General features: G+C 47.3%; 1 protein-coding gene across 9 annotated transcripts in view; it reads right to left on the bottom strand.

The window, feature by feature from the left end:
• Nucleotides 1-15,981, bottom strand: part of camta1a (calmodulin binding transcription activator 1a) — a 281,952-nt gene that overhangs the window by 27,316 nt on the left and 238,655 nt on the right. For 7 of the 9 annotated variants that reach the window (XM_071476957.1, XM_071476958.1, XM_071476960.1 and 4 more), the window contains 3 exons: nt 8,882-9,035; nt 4,052-4,192; nt 1,066-3,383 (listed from right to left, as the gene is read on the bottom strand). In XM_071476957.1, the coding sequence (XP_071333058.1) occupies nt 1,066-3,383; nt 4,052-4,192; nt 8,882-9,035 (2,613 nt within the window). The remainder of the gene's footprint in view (nt 1-1,065; nt 3,384-4,051; nt 4,193-8,881; nt 9,036-15,981) is intronic. The other 2 variants (XM_071476963.1, XM_071476966.1) reach the window with 1 other exon arrangement.

Below are 15,981 nucleotides of genomic sequence, written 5' to 3'. Positions count from 1 at the left end.
TGAATATTCAGTGTGCTTTGGGAAAATACAAACTATAAATAAAGCTATAGATGAAATTGTTTTTTCAACACAAACAATATGAAGATGAGGTCACAGTATGTTTTTCAACCCTGGGTAGTGTCTGCAGCTCCAACAAGCCGCACCAGTCAGAGGACAGGGTTGTCTGTATGCAGCCTGAGAAGCAAAGCCTGTGGCAAAACCTTGCACAGCTTATTGCCATGAGTACACGGTAATAACTGAAGGTGGGTAGAATTAGTTAATAACATTTTTCCTGACTCTGAGCTTCTCTCATCTGGATTATGGCACCAAGACAGTAAGAGGACACATGTGAAAGGGACAAAAATAGGATTTTAAAAAGTGAGGGGGACATGTCATGACATCCCCGGTGGATATTATTCCCCAGGACAAATGACATGAATTCAAGCTGACCACAGCTGCAGTGGTTCATAAGCAGAGTACAAACTATTTCAAGCCTTGGTAAAAGGTCAAATAGGAGAGAGTGTTTGATAACCAGAGGAGAGGAAACTATTCATTCACCCTTGTATGCAGCAGGGTCAGGTTTTCTGTTTTCCATAGTTTTTTTGCTTCTTGCATCAATGAAGCATGAAAATAGTTTTTTTTAAATGTGTGTGTATATTTAAGCTACAACTTCAGTTTGCTTATGGGTCTGTAAGTGAATACACAAATAAACATTTTTGTTGTATGAGGAGTACAAGCTAAGACAAACTCCAGTAAGGCTCCTCATTTTCAGATCATAGAGATTTCAACTAAAACATTGCATGCAGAACAAGCAAGCATCAGTTTAAAATGATTTCCATCAGTATTTATTGTAACCATGCATCCAAAATGTTTTATATTTTTCTTATTCCAACAAAACACTGATTATACATAAGGCATAAAAACACCACACAAATAAACTGAAGTCTGACTGTCATAGATCTAGTTGCACATTATCAAACCCACATTGTTGGAAGTGAAAATGTTGGTGGTACCTAAGCTATCCAACCAGCTATACAATCAAAACAAATAAGCCACCAAAAAAAAAGAAAGTGCCCTGTCACTCACCTCAGGGTAGGACCACTCAGGAGAGTAGTCAGTGACCATGAAGAGCCGGCCTGTGGCCTGAAGCATCCCCAGAGCCCCCTGGGCTACAGCTGCAGAAACCACCTCTGCTACATTCATGTAGGACAATGAGCCTGCCTCTCCTGTGTTTCCCCCTGCTCCGGCCCCTCCACTCAGAGACTGGGGGCTGCAGCAGGGTTGAAGGCAGAGCTCTGAGCTGCTGTAGCCCGAGCCCCTGGCCCCTCCATCTTCCTGGCCTTGCTGGGGGGCCCCACCAGCTGTGTTCTGACTCTCAGAGCTGTGGGATGTGACTAGCTGGTGAGCATATAGAGCTCCTCCGGCTGACATGGTGGTTCCACTGCCATCCACTGAGATGAAGTCATTAATGAGGTCAGAGAACTGGTTTCCAAAGGAGATGTCAAAGTGATCCAGACTGATCTCCATGCCCGTCCCCCCTGCTCCTCCATTACTGGCTCCTCCACCGAGCCCTTGGTGGGTGCTGACAGCGTTATAGAGTCCCTGGACCATGTTTGTGCCTTGGAGGAGAGGCTGCAGCTGCTGCTGCTGCTGGGAGCGGTTGCTGCCATCACTATTGTTGTTTCCATTATGAATTGCGACCCCTTCTCCTGCACTCCCAGTCCCTCCGCCGCCACCATCCGAAGCCTGTTGTAGATAGTGCTCTGCGCCCCCCCCTCCCTCTCCATTCCCTGCCCCACAGGCCTGAATGTGGTCTCCTGGTTTGAGTAGATTCTCAGCTCCATTCTCAGTGGCTCCGGTCTGAGCTGCATTCACACTGCCTGGTTGCTCTAGACCCACCACCTCCTCGTGCTCAGTGCCAAGCCCAGGAAAGGTCCCCTGGTACTGGAGCAGCTGGAGAGAGCCAGCTTGGCCAGGACCCTCTGTGGGTGAGCCTCCATTACAGTTGGCCCTGTGCTGGGTCTGGTGGGCCTGGTGGTGGTGGTGGAGGTGTCCGTTACTGCCAGGGGAGTCTGTCTTCACCACCTGTAGGCCCATATAAGCTCCAGAGTCGTGGGAGTTGTGCTCCATCAAATGTGTTTTCTGGCCCATGCTGGGCCTCCCCTGCTGAGCCTGACTGGTCTGAGAGGCATCCTGGAGGAAGAAGCTGGGTGAACGACTCTGGTGTTGGATATGAGGACTGGAAATGGCTTGACCATAGCTCACTGTGGTTGCGTTTGAAGTGTAGTCCTGCTTGGCATCAATGGCGCTGAAATCCATCTGCTCCAGGGTGGTGCTGGGACTCAGACCCCCACCAGAAGGAAGCAGGGAGCCGGCTGGGGTCAGCGTAAGGCTGCCCTGGTTCGAACCAGCACCAGATGATGCAGACACCCCGCTGCCACAGTTCACTACTGCCCCCACCTGGTAGCCACTCTCCTTGGCCAGCTGCTGCTCAAAGGACGTGTCTTCTGTCTTGATATTCTTTACCAAAGCTGAGCTGAAGGTGTAGCCGCTGTCTGACATGGTGGGGGAGCGCTGCAGACTGCCGTTGGTGCTACTGCTGCCACTGGAGGAAGATGAGGCTGAGGAGGAGTTGCCCTCGGTCTTCATTGCACTGCCTCCATAGGTCTGGCCCTGTTTGGGGTTGTTCAGGAAGCAGTCCGGGTCAAAGTTCATATTGGTCTCTGGGATCTTGATGGTTCCAGAGTCCAGACTGCTGGAGAGCACCAGTTCCTCAGACACACCAGCTGTAGACAACATGGACAGGCTGTCTCCCGCTGCGGTGGTCCCAGGTTCCCCTACTCCTCCACTGGGGAAGGCAAATTTGTGACGATCAGAGGCCACAGACAGCACCAAGCCCTGTGAGGTGGCATCTGCGCCCATCAGGTGGGTGTTGGGACCCCCTGTGGGAGACATGCTGTAGACAGGATCTCCAGTGACCTCAGACATAAAGACACTCTGGGACAGGCCAGACATGACAGAGGCCACGTGGCTCATCCCTGTCACCACGGGGCTGTCAGCCATGTCTGGATCGCTGTTGAGGCCGCTGCTGATGGAGACAGGGGAGTTCTGTGTGGTGTCAGGGACCTCGACCTGGTTGGTGGATGACACCTCTGTGCTGTTCTGGTGCAGCAGGACAGGCTTGTGGACTTTGCCATTGCGCTTCTCCCTGGCACTGCCCCCTCCGCCTCCCCCAGAGCTTTTGCCTCCACCGTGGGCACTGTGCTCGGTCTTCCCCTCCGACACGTCATTGTTTTGCACCTCAGAGTGGGCGCTGCTGTAACCCCCTGAGCGAGGGTCCACTTTAGGGGAGATGATGCGGTGTTTGGCGCTGTTGCATTTGTGGTGCACACTGCTCCCTGCACCTATATGAGGACAAATAGAGCAAAGGACATTGGGGATTTGGACAGGTACAGAAAGGGGAGAAGAAAAGACGCAAGCACATATTATTGATTTGCATGTATTTAAGAATTAGGTAACACTACTGTTTACGGAGCAGAGACAAAAATGGATGATCTGTTTGTTTTTGTATTTATCAGTTTGTGAAAGAAGACTTTCTCAGCAGGGTGATAAAACTAGCCTTTCTTTTTAGTACACAGTGAGTGAAGCATATGAGACGTTTTGTATGGCTTGTTACTTTAACTCATCAGAAATAAAAAAGCACACGAGGTTATCTAGAGTAATTTGTTTTAAAACAAAGTATCAGTAAACCACTGCTCTATATTGCTTCCCTGAGTTACAGCCAAGCGAAATTACACAGATTAAAATATTTGATTGACTAGCATGACATTCAAGAACAGCTGGGCTATTTCAGATATGCCCCTGACATGGTTATCAGTGAGCAAAAAATGACAAAAAAGGCAATAACCCTGAAACTCAATTTCAGCATGAATCACCTACCAATAAAAGACCTCTACCACCTTGTCTGATCTGATCATATAACAAACAGTATCTTTATGGCCTTTTTGCTTATCGTACTGAATTTTCAAATTCTCCCTTGAGAGCAAACTCCATCCCTCCCGCTAGCCCTTACCCAGGGTGCCCGTGCAGAGGCAGTTGTGAGTCCGGGGAGGTGGCTTAGTTTGGTGGCTGTCCAGAATCTGTTGCACTAGCTGCTCCACTGAGAAGCCAGAGCTGCTGTTCCCATTGCTGCAAGTCCACTTGATGCCATGAACTGCCGGGAGAGAGGAGGAGGAGACAGAGATGTCAGCCAGCCCAACAGACCACCAGCCACGCCAACCCCCCGCCCCACCCACTGTCCTCTCTGTCTACCTGCCAGTATGCCACACGCTGCTTGGTGGACGCCTCTCTAAAATGCCAAAATTAAAACAGAGCAATAGAAAGATTAATGTCTGGTTTAAGCTGCATGGAAACAAACAACTCGCTCAGCAGAATTTGAGTGACATTCCCTTTGGTTTTTCTTGGTTCCCACACTCTCTACCCTGTCTCCCCCTATATTGAAATAACTCTACACTCCAGTGGGTGTCCTGTTTTCTTAGTCCAGAATTGAACAGTAGTCTCACCTCAATGTAATGTCAACTCTTCCATAGTGCACTGCCGATTCTCTTTTGTGCCTCTTTACCTCCCATGTGTCAGTGTCTGTTGCTACTCTGTGGCCTCCCCTCTGTGAGCGCTGATGAAGGTGACAGCAAGCTCAATCCTTCCACTCTCCACCCTCACCCCGACCTATGACTCTGTTCTGACAGGGAAAGCCTCTGGGGAGGAACGTCACCTAGCTGCTGCCAGTTCTGCTGCCGCACCAAAGGAAAAAGAGAGGCTCTCTCCTGTAAAGCTCCACTCCCTACCTCAGTCACACCTCGCTAGCACCTCCTAATACTTTTCTTCGCTCCACTTGCCAACCCGCCACCACTTCTGATGAGACAGATAGTGGTTTTAGTGGCTGTAAGGTGGTAGGAGACACCACTGAGTGCTGCAGTGCTCAGGCTCTCAACCGGGAAAAAAGGTAATATTTCAGAAGTGAAGCATATTTAGACTATCAAACAAAATCAAGCCAGCTTTAATTCAAGTTCCCTACACTTCAGTACCTCCTTTAGTTAAATATTCAACAGAGAGAGATATGTAAAGGAGAGAGATTTTACAGCATGTATGAAAAACAGTAGGAATTTCTTTAGTGCATGTCTGTTTGCATATGAGATAAAAGAAAATGGGAACAGCGTAACAGGGTGAGGGTAATGCAGATTAAAGACAGTGCTAGTTAAAGCAATGTGAAAAAAGCTAGGGAACACAACTGGGTGACTGTGATAAGGATCTAACTTGAAAGCTTTAAGATGCTTTGGCAGATTACAGGCTGGTCACCAGCAGATGTCAGCAGAGCTGCTGTGATCAAGCTAAAACTGTATGCTCTACAGACAACTCACTGTGGGAGGTTATAGAAACGTAAATAGAATTCATTTTGATCTATTGTAAAGTCAGATTTATTCATCCATTAATCTACAGTATAAAAAAAGGAGGTTGGACACCAAATGTGGCAAGAAAGTTTCATCTAATGTCATCATAATTACTGCGCAAATGATTATGTCTGTCTGGAGATCTCATGAGACAATGCGGCTTGAGTCACCATTCACCTCCTGACAGTGTGTAATGCAAACGGTACAAATGAGATGATGCGAGTATTACTAACACAAAGATGATAAGGCCACTAAAAGACTTAAAACGCTGTCACGAAAACCTTTCTCTGTGACCAAACCAGTAGGGAAGCTGCAGGACAGAGGAGCATCCGTTCTACTGATCTGACTCAGGGAGGGGGACAGAGCACACGCATGAAAAATATTGGGCCTAATATTTAAGGTTTATATATCTTAATTGCAAACGTATACCAGGTTTATCCTGCATAAACCTGGTAATTATTAAGCATTTTAAACATACTACTCTACTCGTACTATTACATAAATCTCATTCTTACTTGTTTCATTTATGTTTGACTGACAAATATGCATCACATTAAATTTATTAGTTTGTTTATGTTCAAATTATGCCATCCAAATGATCATTAAAATATATAAATCTTAAAAATTAGGCTGTATATTTTTGTGAGTGCAAGAGTGAGAGCCTAATGTGACAGCTTACATCCACCATGTAGCGCCATCCCTATTTGTCCAAACAATCTTGTCTCCCCTCCACCCTGATCCCTCATGCCAGAATTGCCACAGCCCTCTTCATCCAGATGGACATCACCCCCGGAGACTCTGGGTTGTTGACGTACAGTTACCAATGTGTCTGCCTGTCTGCTTTTCTCATTGAGGGTTATGTTCCAAAGCAGACATGACAGGAGCGGTGCCACTAGGCTTAATCCCAATGGCAGCAACAGCAGAGGCACCAAACAGCAACCCAGTCACATCATCATCCTGATGACTGCATCCTGTCATGAGCAGCATCACATAGCCCTAATGACAAATACAGTTGATCTGTGGGACACACGCATATCCCATCTGGTTGCCTCTGCACCGCTGGGCACTATATGGGACAGTGGAATACAGCAGTTTACATGATGGCCAGCCCTGTCTGTCTTGCCTTGGTTTCCTCTTCTGTGGCTCTGTGTGTCTGGCCTGGAGACAGGCCTTCTGTCTGTCTGAGTGTTTGTTAAAGCCGCTCATGCACTATCTGTCAGCAGGCTGGGGGCATAGCTGGGGAGAGTGCTGCGTGTTTATAGCATTAGACCAAAAGAGTGAATCAAGCTGGCTGCCTTGTCTATGGAACTGTAGCGTGACTGAGTAGTGATGCCACTCTCTTACCCTCCTTCTCACCCCTTTGCTTCTTCTCCTTCTCATCAAACACTGCAGGGTGTTAAGGAGGACAAGGTCAGACAAGGCCATGTTACACAGGGCTTATATCTGAACTGCTGCGTGTGAGCATCCGTGCATGTGAAAGTTTTTGTGACTGAGAGCACGGGTGCACGTGTGTGCTTTCTTTGTGGGGAGACAGACTAAGCTCAACTGATCCATGAAATCCACATTTTTCCTTTGTTGTTTTTTTTTTGTATCATTAGAGGTGTCAAATGGCTTGTGCGCTGAAATATCGTGAAGAGACTAACAAAAGGGGAGAGCAAGACGGAAGAGGACAATTACACTGCAAAAGTTGACATTGTTCTAGAAAAATAACTATTTGACAAGAAGCCAAGGGTTCGTTTGATGATGAAAATCAGCTCGGGAAACAAACTGCAGTCATCATTATAGAAGAGCAGCTCAGTAACAAACAGCCACACACATATCGTACATGACCCTGTGTCAAATATACTGTACTGTACACTCATGCGATCTTGCACTGTGCACTCAACAGTCAAAATACAAAGTCAGACTCTTGCTGATGGGAAAAGGAAACTCTGTCCTGCTACTTTCTCTGTACAACCTCACAGGAATAATGCTATATACAAAAGTGATGCTGCTCACATATAATATTCCTGTGCATTGCAAAAACATATCTACTTATAGATGCAAGTTGTACGGTAAGAGCTAATATATAATTTAACATTAAATAATGCATGGATAATATAGCATGACTTTATCAGAAGTCTTTGCTCCCTACATTGGGATGGGGCTTCTATCTCACAGGACCACTAGATGGCAATGTTGCTCCATCACTGAGCTTGTGTTGACATGCTGGCTGCTCCAAGAAAAAGAGACAGGGATAGAGAGGAGAAGAAAGATAGAAAGCAAAGACAGAAAGCACAAGAGGGATTTTTTTTGCTCTTTATGTAGCCCCCTCATGTAGCCTGGCAGCTAGAAGGCATCTCACACTCTCCCTCTTTGTCCCAACAACTCCCAAAGTTAATGACTTTACGCATTACTGCAAATTGTGCTTGGTTTTTACATTAAGCCACAGACGTAATGAATACAGTAGGCTGTTGTTGCTCATTTGCTGTCCTGAGGTAAGGCTTTATGTTATGTCCTAACAGTATGTCCTAAAACCGATAGCAAGCAAAGCAGTGAGGAGGATAACAAAATGGCCAAGATCTCAGTGATGATGGTCTGGACTGCCTTGTCAGTATGCAGCCAGCATGCGCGTGTGCTTGTAAAGCTGCTGACACGTTCCTCTTTACCTGGCCACATCACCAATAATTGGCCATCGGAATATCAGTCACAGCCCTGCTGGCCCCTGCCAGACACCCCCGAATCACAGTCTGGTTGTTAAAGGTATCTTAACAGCTCTCTGAAAGATTTTCAATGCCCCACAAGCCCCGTTTGGCTATTATCATCATCAGACAAACCCTAACTTTTTCCAAAACATTGCCTCATCCTTTGGGCAGGTCTGGAGACTCATAAAAAACACAGTGCATCTCACAGAGCATTAGTAAAGCTGATAACAACAGGGATCAATCCATTGAGGGGGGGGGAAGACAAGCAGAGCCAGAGAGAGGGTGAAGGGGGGGATTTCTGGTGAGTCAAACATTCTTGCTCCCACGCACTAACATGAATCAATAACCGGCCTGCCGCCCTCCTCTGCCTTGACTTACTTCATGGGCCAGAGAGGAGGTGCACTCTCAGCCTGGCCAGAGTGGTGCCAGAGGTCTAAGGGAAGAACTGAACTTTGACCCGTAGCTCACAGATGGCTCCAGGAGGAGTGCAGACTCACATAACAGTGTGGAAACACTGGGCGAAGATGCTCTCTGACTGAGGTGCTGAGGGCACTTAGTGTACCAGCTATCAGCTAATAGGACTGGACATTAAATCCTCAGACAACAACAACAGCTACTATATTTAGTCTTTTTATGCATCAGACAAAACTATTAAAGCTTATCAAAAGAAGACAGCAACTGTTTATATCAAAGGATATGAATAAGTGTTGGGACTGGGATGACAACAACTTATGAATGATTAGTTCTGAATGGGATTTTTCAAATACTCACACATGGGCTTGAGCTGGCCGATCAGCTCCTCCTTGGTCCACTTGGCCCACTCCTTCTTGTCTGTGTTGATGGAGCACAGGATCGGACCACATGGTTTCCCACAATCCTCAATGGCTGGAACATTCAAATAGTGGACGAGCACAATATCAGGGTTCTGTGGGGAGAACAGAGAGGACGGGTGGGTGGGTGGGGGGTTAGAAGAGATGTCATACTGGATAGCTACAGTTAGATAGGGAGCACAGTTTCTTGAATATACAATGGTTGAGTGGTGGTGACACTTAGATACTGTGGCTCAGCTGTGAGGGCTTTTATGTGGAACATGCCAGCTGGTTGGAGAGAAGTAAAATGTTGCTGGAGTATAAACAGTGTATGGTAACCCTCACACAACAGACAACAGAGCCCAGGAACAGAGGAGGAAACGCACAACACAAAACACAACCAGGGAGCAGAACAAATCTAGGATCAGAAATCTGCAATAATCTCACTCATTATGTGACTATCTGTATCTCCAAACGTGTGTGCGCGTGTGCTTGGATGTGTATACTCGTGTGTGTGTGTGCGTGTATTTGCATGTGCATATGTGTCATAATTACAATGTGTGCTCATGTAACACACTTATGGCATTTTGTCAAGTCCTCCCACATGGTGAGCTGATGCCCTCAATTAACTCTGCCTGTATTTACCAAGTCAAATCTCAACAATTTGCTGCCTGCAAATTGTTACTGGGTTACCTCTGCAAATTCCCTAAATTGACAGCTTATGGATAATAGGTAGCGTTTAAAGGAACGTTGGTGCCTGTGTGAATAACATCAATTCGCTTCTGTAATCATGAAAAGCTTTGATTATGGAGCATGGCAAAAAAACTCGCACCAGGAATGCTCCTGTTTCAGTCCTTATCGCTTCCAATTTATCATAAACATGCAAGCCCACACAAACCTGGCAATACAAATAACAACACAATATCCCCACAGTGACACATAGGATACAAGTAAAAGCTGCACTGATTACAACACACCTGGAGGCAGCCAAATATAAGCAAGTGTATGTACGTATACGTTTACAGTATGTGGAAGAAAAATTGGTAAACTGATGTATGAATAAATTCAAAGCACGCGCGCACACACGCCCACACTCGCACTCGCAGCTAAACAAGACGCAAGAATCGACAAACCAACAAAGACCTTGATAGAGAAAAATGCCGTGACAACATGTGTGTGTGACTGCAGTTTGAAGCTTCATCAGTACTAAGTGGCAAATAAATCAAGGCGCTGCTACTGTAGGTCTGTGCTCCCTCTCAGTGTGTACCATTAATCTAGGAGGAACCCCCCCTCTTCCTCCTCCCTCTCTCCTTCCCCCCTTTCATCAGGCAGGGGTGTGGTTCGGGGGAACCACATCCACATAAACTATTACTTCTGTGGAAAAAAAAAACAAAACATCCCAACAACAACTACCACCATCTATGATGTTGTCCCGGCAGTCCCAGCTCCAGCAGAGGAGCAGGAAGGAGGTGTATGTGAAGCAGTCTCAGGAGGACAGATCACCTCCCTTCACCACCTCTACCAGGAGCTGGAGCTGGACATTGCACCGTGTTATCTCACTATTTTCCTTGTCCCCTGTCATTGGTATGGACACTGCTGCACTGTTTGGATGGAGATGGCGCAGGGCGGTGTGTGATGCACCCAGATGGTACCACCAGCTGTGTCAATAGCTAGGAGATGCCCTCAATCTCTACCAGGAACGAGAGCGGCGAATGTTGACGGCTTCATTCAATTATGAGTGTACATGAATGTATGCAGATGTGAGGGGGCAATCGGGGGTAAATTTGCATAGACACACACCTCAAACACGCATGAAGTGAGTGAACTGAGCATGGACAAGCTCATTAGCATACTACAACAGACTGTATATACCCAAAAGACACACAAGATTTAGCTCAACACAATCACACACGTGGCTACAAACGGTCTCCTCCCTCCAACACCCACACCCCCAGCTGTTTCCCATGTTTTCACACATACTGAAGCAGCGCACACATACGAGCTCAACACAAAGGAGGAGAGCATGTGGCAGCCTTGCAGCCCAATCAAACACAAGTACTCTGTGTCTCTGTGCTTCACTATTAGGAGTCTGTTATCTGTTGTAAACCAATGAGGGAACCAGAAGCGTATGGCGTCTGGAACTTTCGCTCTCTTTCTCCAGTCTTGTTTTTGCTTCTTTCTCTTGTCTCACTTTACAACATGTTTAAACAGTTCTCTCCCAACTCAGGCCCACCTCCACTTTGAGAGGGAAACAACACAATGAAAATGTAAAGCGTCACATAAATCTATCAGGATGGTAATTTAATTTAATTTCCTGCTGGCTGCTTTCTTTTTCCACAGTGTAATATCAGGAGTTGGTTCTCCAGGAGCAGGTGAAAAAGGCTGAGGGGGAACTTTTTGCCTGGATACTATTTTCCCGAAGAAAATGAGGTCTCATTAACTTATTGATTAATTGTGTAATGTAGTCTTTTGGTTGTTTTTTCACTCGTTCCCCATGCGGGTCTCAGGGCAGCTTTCCAGCCTCACTTCCGCAGTGGAGGGGGGAGACTGGGATACAGTTGCAGGAGCCTGTTGTGAGCGCGTGGATGAGGATCAGAAGCTGTTTGTACCTCTATGTTTACGAGTTTGTATGATAATTTATGTGCAAGTGAGGTTGAGCCTATGAATACATACATGTCAGCATGTTAGCCGTATCTGTAAGCGTGTGCGCCAACGATTCTCATGTTAAGGCCTCTTAAGGCATGAGCGTATCGCATACGCGTCAAATGTAGCATGTCTCCAGCCAGCGTTTTGATGTTGCTGTGTTGTGTTAATGTTTACTGCGCCTCCCTAGAACAGATGGATAGATGTTGAGCTAATTACTAGCAGAGTCTTGGGGAGTCAGCCATGGGGGCGGAAGGCCTGCTGAGTGGGTGGTGGAGCGCCTTCCTGCCCCTCCTTTCACCGCTCTCTCACAAACACACACACAAATACATCAGCGCACAAAGCCATGCATGCATATAAAAAAAGAATGCACAGTCATGAACACACACACACATTCACAGTCAGGCTATTACACAGTGCTGGAGACACACATGGAAAAGTTGGCGTACCAAAACTCACACACACACACACACACACACATGCAAATGTGATATCCAAGACATCGCCATCGCAACCGGAGGATAAAGGTGCTGTTGTAGCCAGGCAACAGGTTTCTCTGGCACCCACGCACTTAGAGGCAGCCAGTGCTCCTACGATCTCTCAGTGACTGCCTACCTCGTCCTGAAGTCATACACCCTGTTCTACTCCAAAAGACAAGGAGGGAGAGAAAGGGAGAGAGAGTCGCTAATGGAGCTGAAGACACACAAGGAGTTAGACGTCGGTGGAGACAGATACAATGACCTTCTATTGTGTGCTGAATGTGAGGCAGTGGATGTGTATGTTGAGCTGTGGCTGAGATATAACTAACTCAGACTAGAGTAGAAAGCACATATATTGGTGGAATCTGGTATGAGTGGTCAGGTAATGTGTCTGCTGTCTTGTTAAACCTCTGCGACCTCTGCCATTCTCTTGGAACACCTCCATGTAGCTGCAAAAGCCCCATTTGTACAGCCTGTTCAGGGCAGGAATGGCTGCCTCGCCATTCTGTATAAAAGGTGCAAACCTGAAATTGTTGTTTCAAAGAGCCAGGTTGATGTCTGCGTATAAGAGGAAGCCAGTATGGTGGGACAGACGCCGACGATGTTGTGTTAAACATCACGCCTCTGACTCCTGAAGGCTGACATGCTGCTATCTAGAAATCACACACTGGCCCAGCTTTGTTTGTACACAAGCAAAGCCAGCATGACGAGGGGTCTTCTTAATGGCAACATGACGGGATCCCTGTCTAAAAGAGGCTGCAGAAGGCAAGGGAAGGAGTTTTCAGGTGGAAAGATGGAGAGGCAGAGGCAGTAAGAAGAATGAGAGTAACAGCTCTTATATTGTCAGGCAGCCAGCTCTGCTCCATGGTTGTACTCTGACATAGTAGGCCTCGCTTTCACAACCCATGCACAAGAGCGATAAGAACACCATTAACATGAAAGGATCTTAATTGAGAGGGGATGCTTCATGGAACGTGGATGAGCCGAGGAGTGCAGAGGGAAACCTTGTTTCTCTCTGATAAAATAACCCCCACTGAGGAATGGGGCCTTCAAAGTCTGTCATAGTGAAGGAATGAGCAGAGCAGACAGGGGCTCAGGTATGGGAACCCCCCCCCCCTCCCACTTTTCCAATTGTACTCTGAGGAAGGAATGGGGAAAACAAGCAAAGGAGGAAAGGAATGAGACAGCTCTTCATGGGAGAATTGAACTAGCACGCTACAGGGATATCCATTTCAATACAAAATATCATGAAAGCAGGAGCAGTCAATTGTTTTGTCACAAACATTCAGCATCAAGGCATAAATACAGAGGGGAGGTGCATGTGTTGGTACATTTGTGTTTGTGGATCTATCTGTGCCTTTGTATATTTGTGTCTGCCTACATTAAATTATAAATAGTGTGTGAATGAGTGTCTAGAGGCAGATTTCTGTATGATGCTCGGCGTACGTACATCAGTATGCATGCAGAATGAGTGCAATGAGCTGTGAGTGCCAGTCTGAGTGCATCTGCTATTGTGACTGCATATTCATGCTATTTGCGCGTGCGATGCATATTAGAACTTGTGGTGTGCATCTCCTCAGACAGTCTGTGCAGTTTCATGTGGAGCACCTGTGTGTGTTTCATGTGGTGTGCTGTGGTCCGCCGAATGGGTACGAGGCCCCGCTCTCTCGGCTATGCGGGGGCAGTTGCCCTGGCAGTGGCATGGTGATGGATGGCATGGGGTGCCAGTCATTAGGCAGCCTCCTGGCCTCTGGCACTGAGGTTGCACTCTTAAACACCGCCCTCCCCTGCCTGTCCCCAAACACCACTGCTCATTTCAAGGTCAGCTGCCTCTGTGGTGCTGTGAGTTCACCTCCACAAGGCACAAGACTTCTTCCTTTTGTTTGGAACCTTTATCGCTCACTGCCAACGGGTGTGTTTTAGAACGTGGGGGTGGCTGGCTGGTGCCTTGCCTTGTGCAGACACACAGAGGCACAGACGCACACACGCAGCACATGAACACACAAACACACACACACACACACACACACACACACACACGGAGGTAAACACAACTCTACGTCAAACCTGCCCAAAAAGGCAGCAAACAGCCTGAAGCTCCCGTCTAGGTAGCAGAGTAATCCCCTATCTGAACCCGCCTCCCCCCGCTCTCTCTACAGGTCCTCTATGACAAAATCTTTGTTTAAATGTTCCCAGTTTAGAATACAGACATCCTAATTGGGGTGTCTGGAGTCAATTCTCAACTTAACTGCTACAGTTCACCCTCTGCTGCACCCGGCTCTCCACCAACTACAACACCGCCTGAGTGCCAAGCTAAAACGATTCCTGGGGTGGGTACCAATCCAGGGGTAAGAGTCAGTTTACAGAGAGTTTCTTGATGTGAATTGGCCTGATTGCCTCTGTCCAAAGTTGGTGAGAGGGATGGGAGGCATAGCAGGAGATCCTGATTCAGGGAGGATTCATACTGCACCTCTTTACCTCCACTACCTAGTGTACTGGCTGGGAGATATGAAAGGCAGAACTTGGAACTTTTGAGGAACAGGAAGAGGCCAGCATGTTTGAGCGTGTTTCAGAGGAAGCCAGGGGCTGAGGCCTGTGATGTTTAATTCAGTAGCACATAATCACTCCGATGGAGTTGAGAGCGGGGCTTTAAATAACTCAGCTTAGAGGGGCAGAACTGCTTCACTCTGGGTGGGGGAATGCAAGTCTGTGTGTGTGTGTGGTGTGTGTGTGTGTGTGTGTGTGTGTGTGTGTGTGTGTGTGTGTGTGTGTGCGTGCGTGTGTGCGCGTGTGTGTGTGCACATGTCTGCGCACTTGTGTGTGTAATTGTGCAGATATGTGAGTGCATTCCACATTTCTACATGTTTGTGAGTGAGTATGCAAGAGAGTGCTCCTCTATTTTTGTGTGTGGCTCCTCCCTGCTTTGAAATATTTTATTTGTGCAGTGCACCACAGTAAAAGGTGGAGTGTGTTTGTTGCTGTGCCAAGCGTCTGCATGCATTACAATAAAAGTGCAAAAGGCCAGTATTCAGAGCCTGAATATGGAGGAGCATTCTGGATGCCAAGCAGGCAGGCAGTAAGTCAGGCGGTAAGCCGGGCAGTGAGGCATTGAAGCCCCTTTAGCTGCCACAACTCAACTCACAGTTTACAGCCCACTTATTCTTCCTAAAGCCCTTACAGAGCACACTACCCTCTCCATTAGTTGTGGTGGTCCCAAGTGAGAGGCCACGCTGCCCAGGGGCAAGCTGAGAAAGGGCCATCAGGAGCCCATCCGGCTGCCATAATGGCCTTGGCTGAGCCCATGGCACTGATCCTAATATTCAGTGGCCATCCAGGTGACACTGAGTCACACCGGAATAAAGGACAGGAAAGGAAGTTACTGAGCCCTCTAAGATGCAGGGAGGATTTAACCGTGTGCTCTCTCTACATGGTTCTTTTCTTTTGTTTCTGCCTCATAATACCTCTCAACCTCTGGCTTTCTCTGAGTCTTTTCCACTTGCTTGCTCTCTCATTTTCATCTCTTTCTCTTAGGACATAGTGCAATTCATTTGGAGGAGGAAAACACAGCTAATGCCATCTCTCTCTCTCTCTCTCTCTCTCTCTCTACTCCCTCTCTTCTGCTCTCGCTCCCTTTCATATCAGTGTTGAGTCTGATTTGTTTGTGTGCGTCGTCTTTCTCCCCGTGCCAGTCGACAAGGCGGGCTATTTATGTGCCTCTGCCCGTGTCTGTGAGCGAATCAGGACTTCATAGGAGCAGCCAGGGGAGAGAGATGTGCTGGTGCATTTCTAAACAGGGAGTCACAGGGAGGACTGATGTGTGTCCAGCAGCAAGACAGTCCAACCTGGCCACTATCTGCCTCTGCAATGGCCCACTGAACAATAATAGATAACACCGGTTGTCAGCATCTGCAACAACAACAATAACAACAACAACTGTTGA

Source organism: Trachinotus anak, unplaced genomic scaffold (genome assembly GCF_046630095.1).
Source record: "Trachinotus anak isolate AG129_WGS33_773 ecotype Australia unplaced genomic scaffold, CSIRO_AGI_Tana_v1 ptg000004l, whole genome shotgun sequence".
Lineage (NCBI taxonomy): Eukaryota > Metazoa > Chordata > Actinopteri > Carangiformes > Carangidae > Trachinotus > Trachinotus anak.
This window is presented reverse-complemented; position numbering and strand designations above follow the sequence as displayed.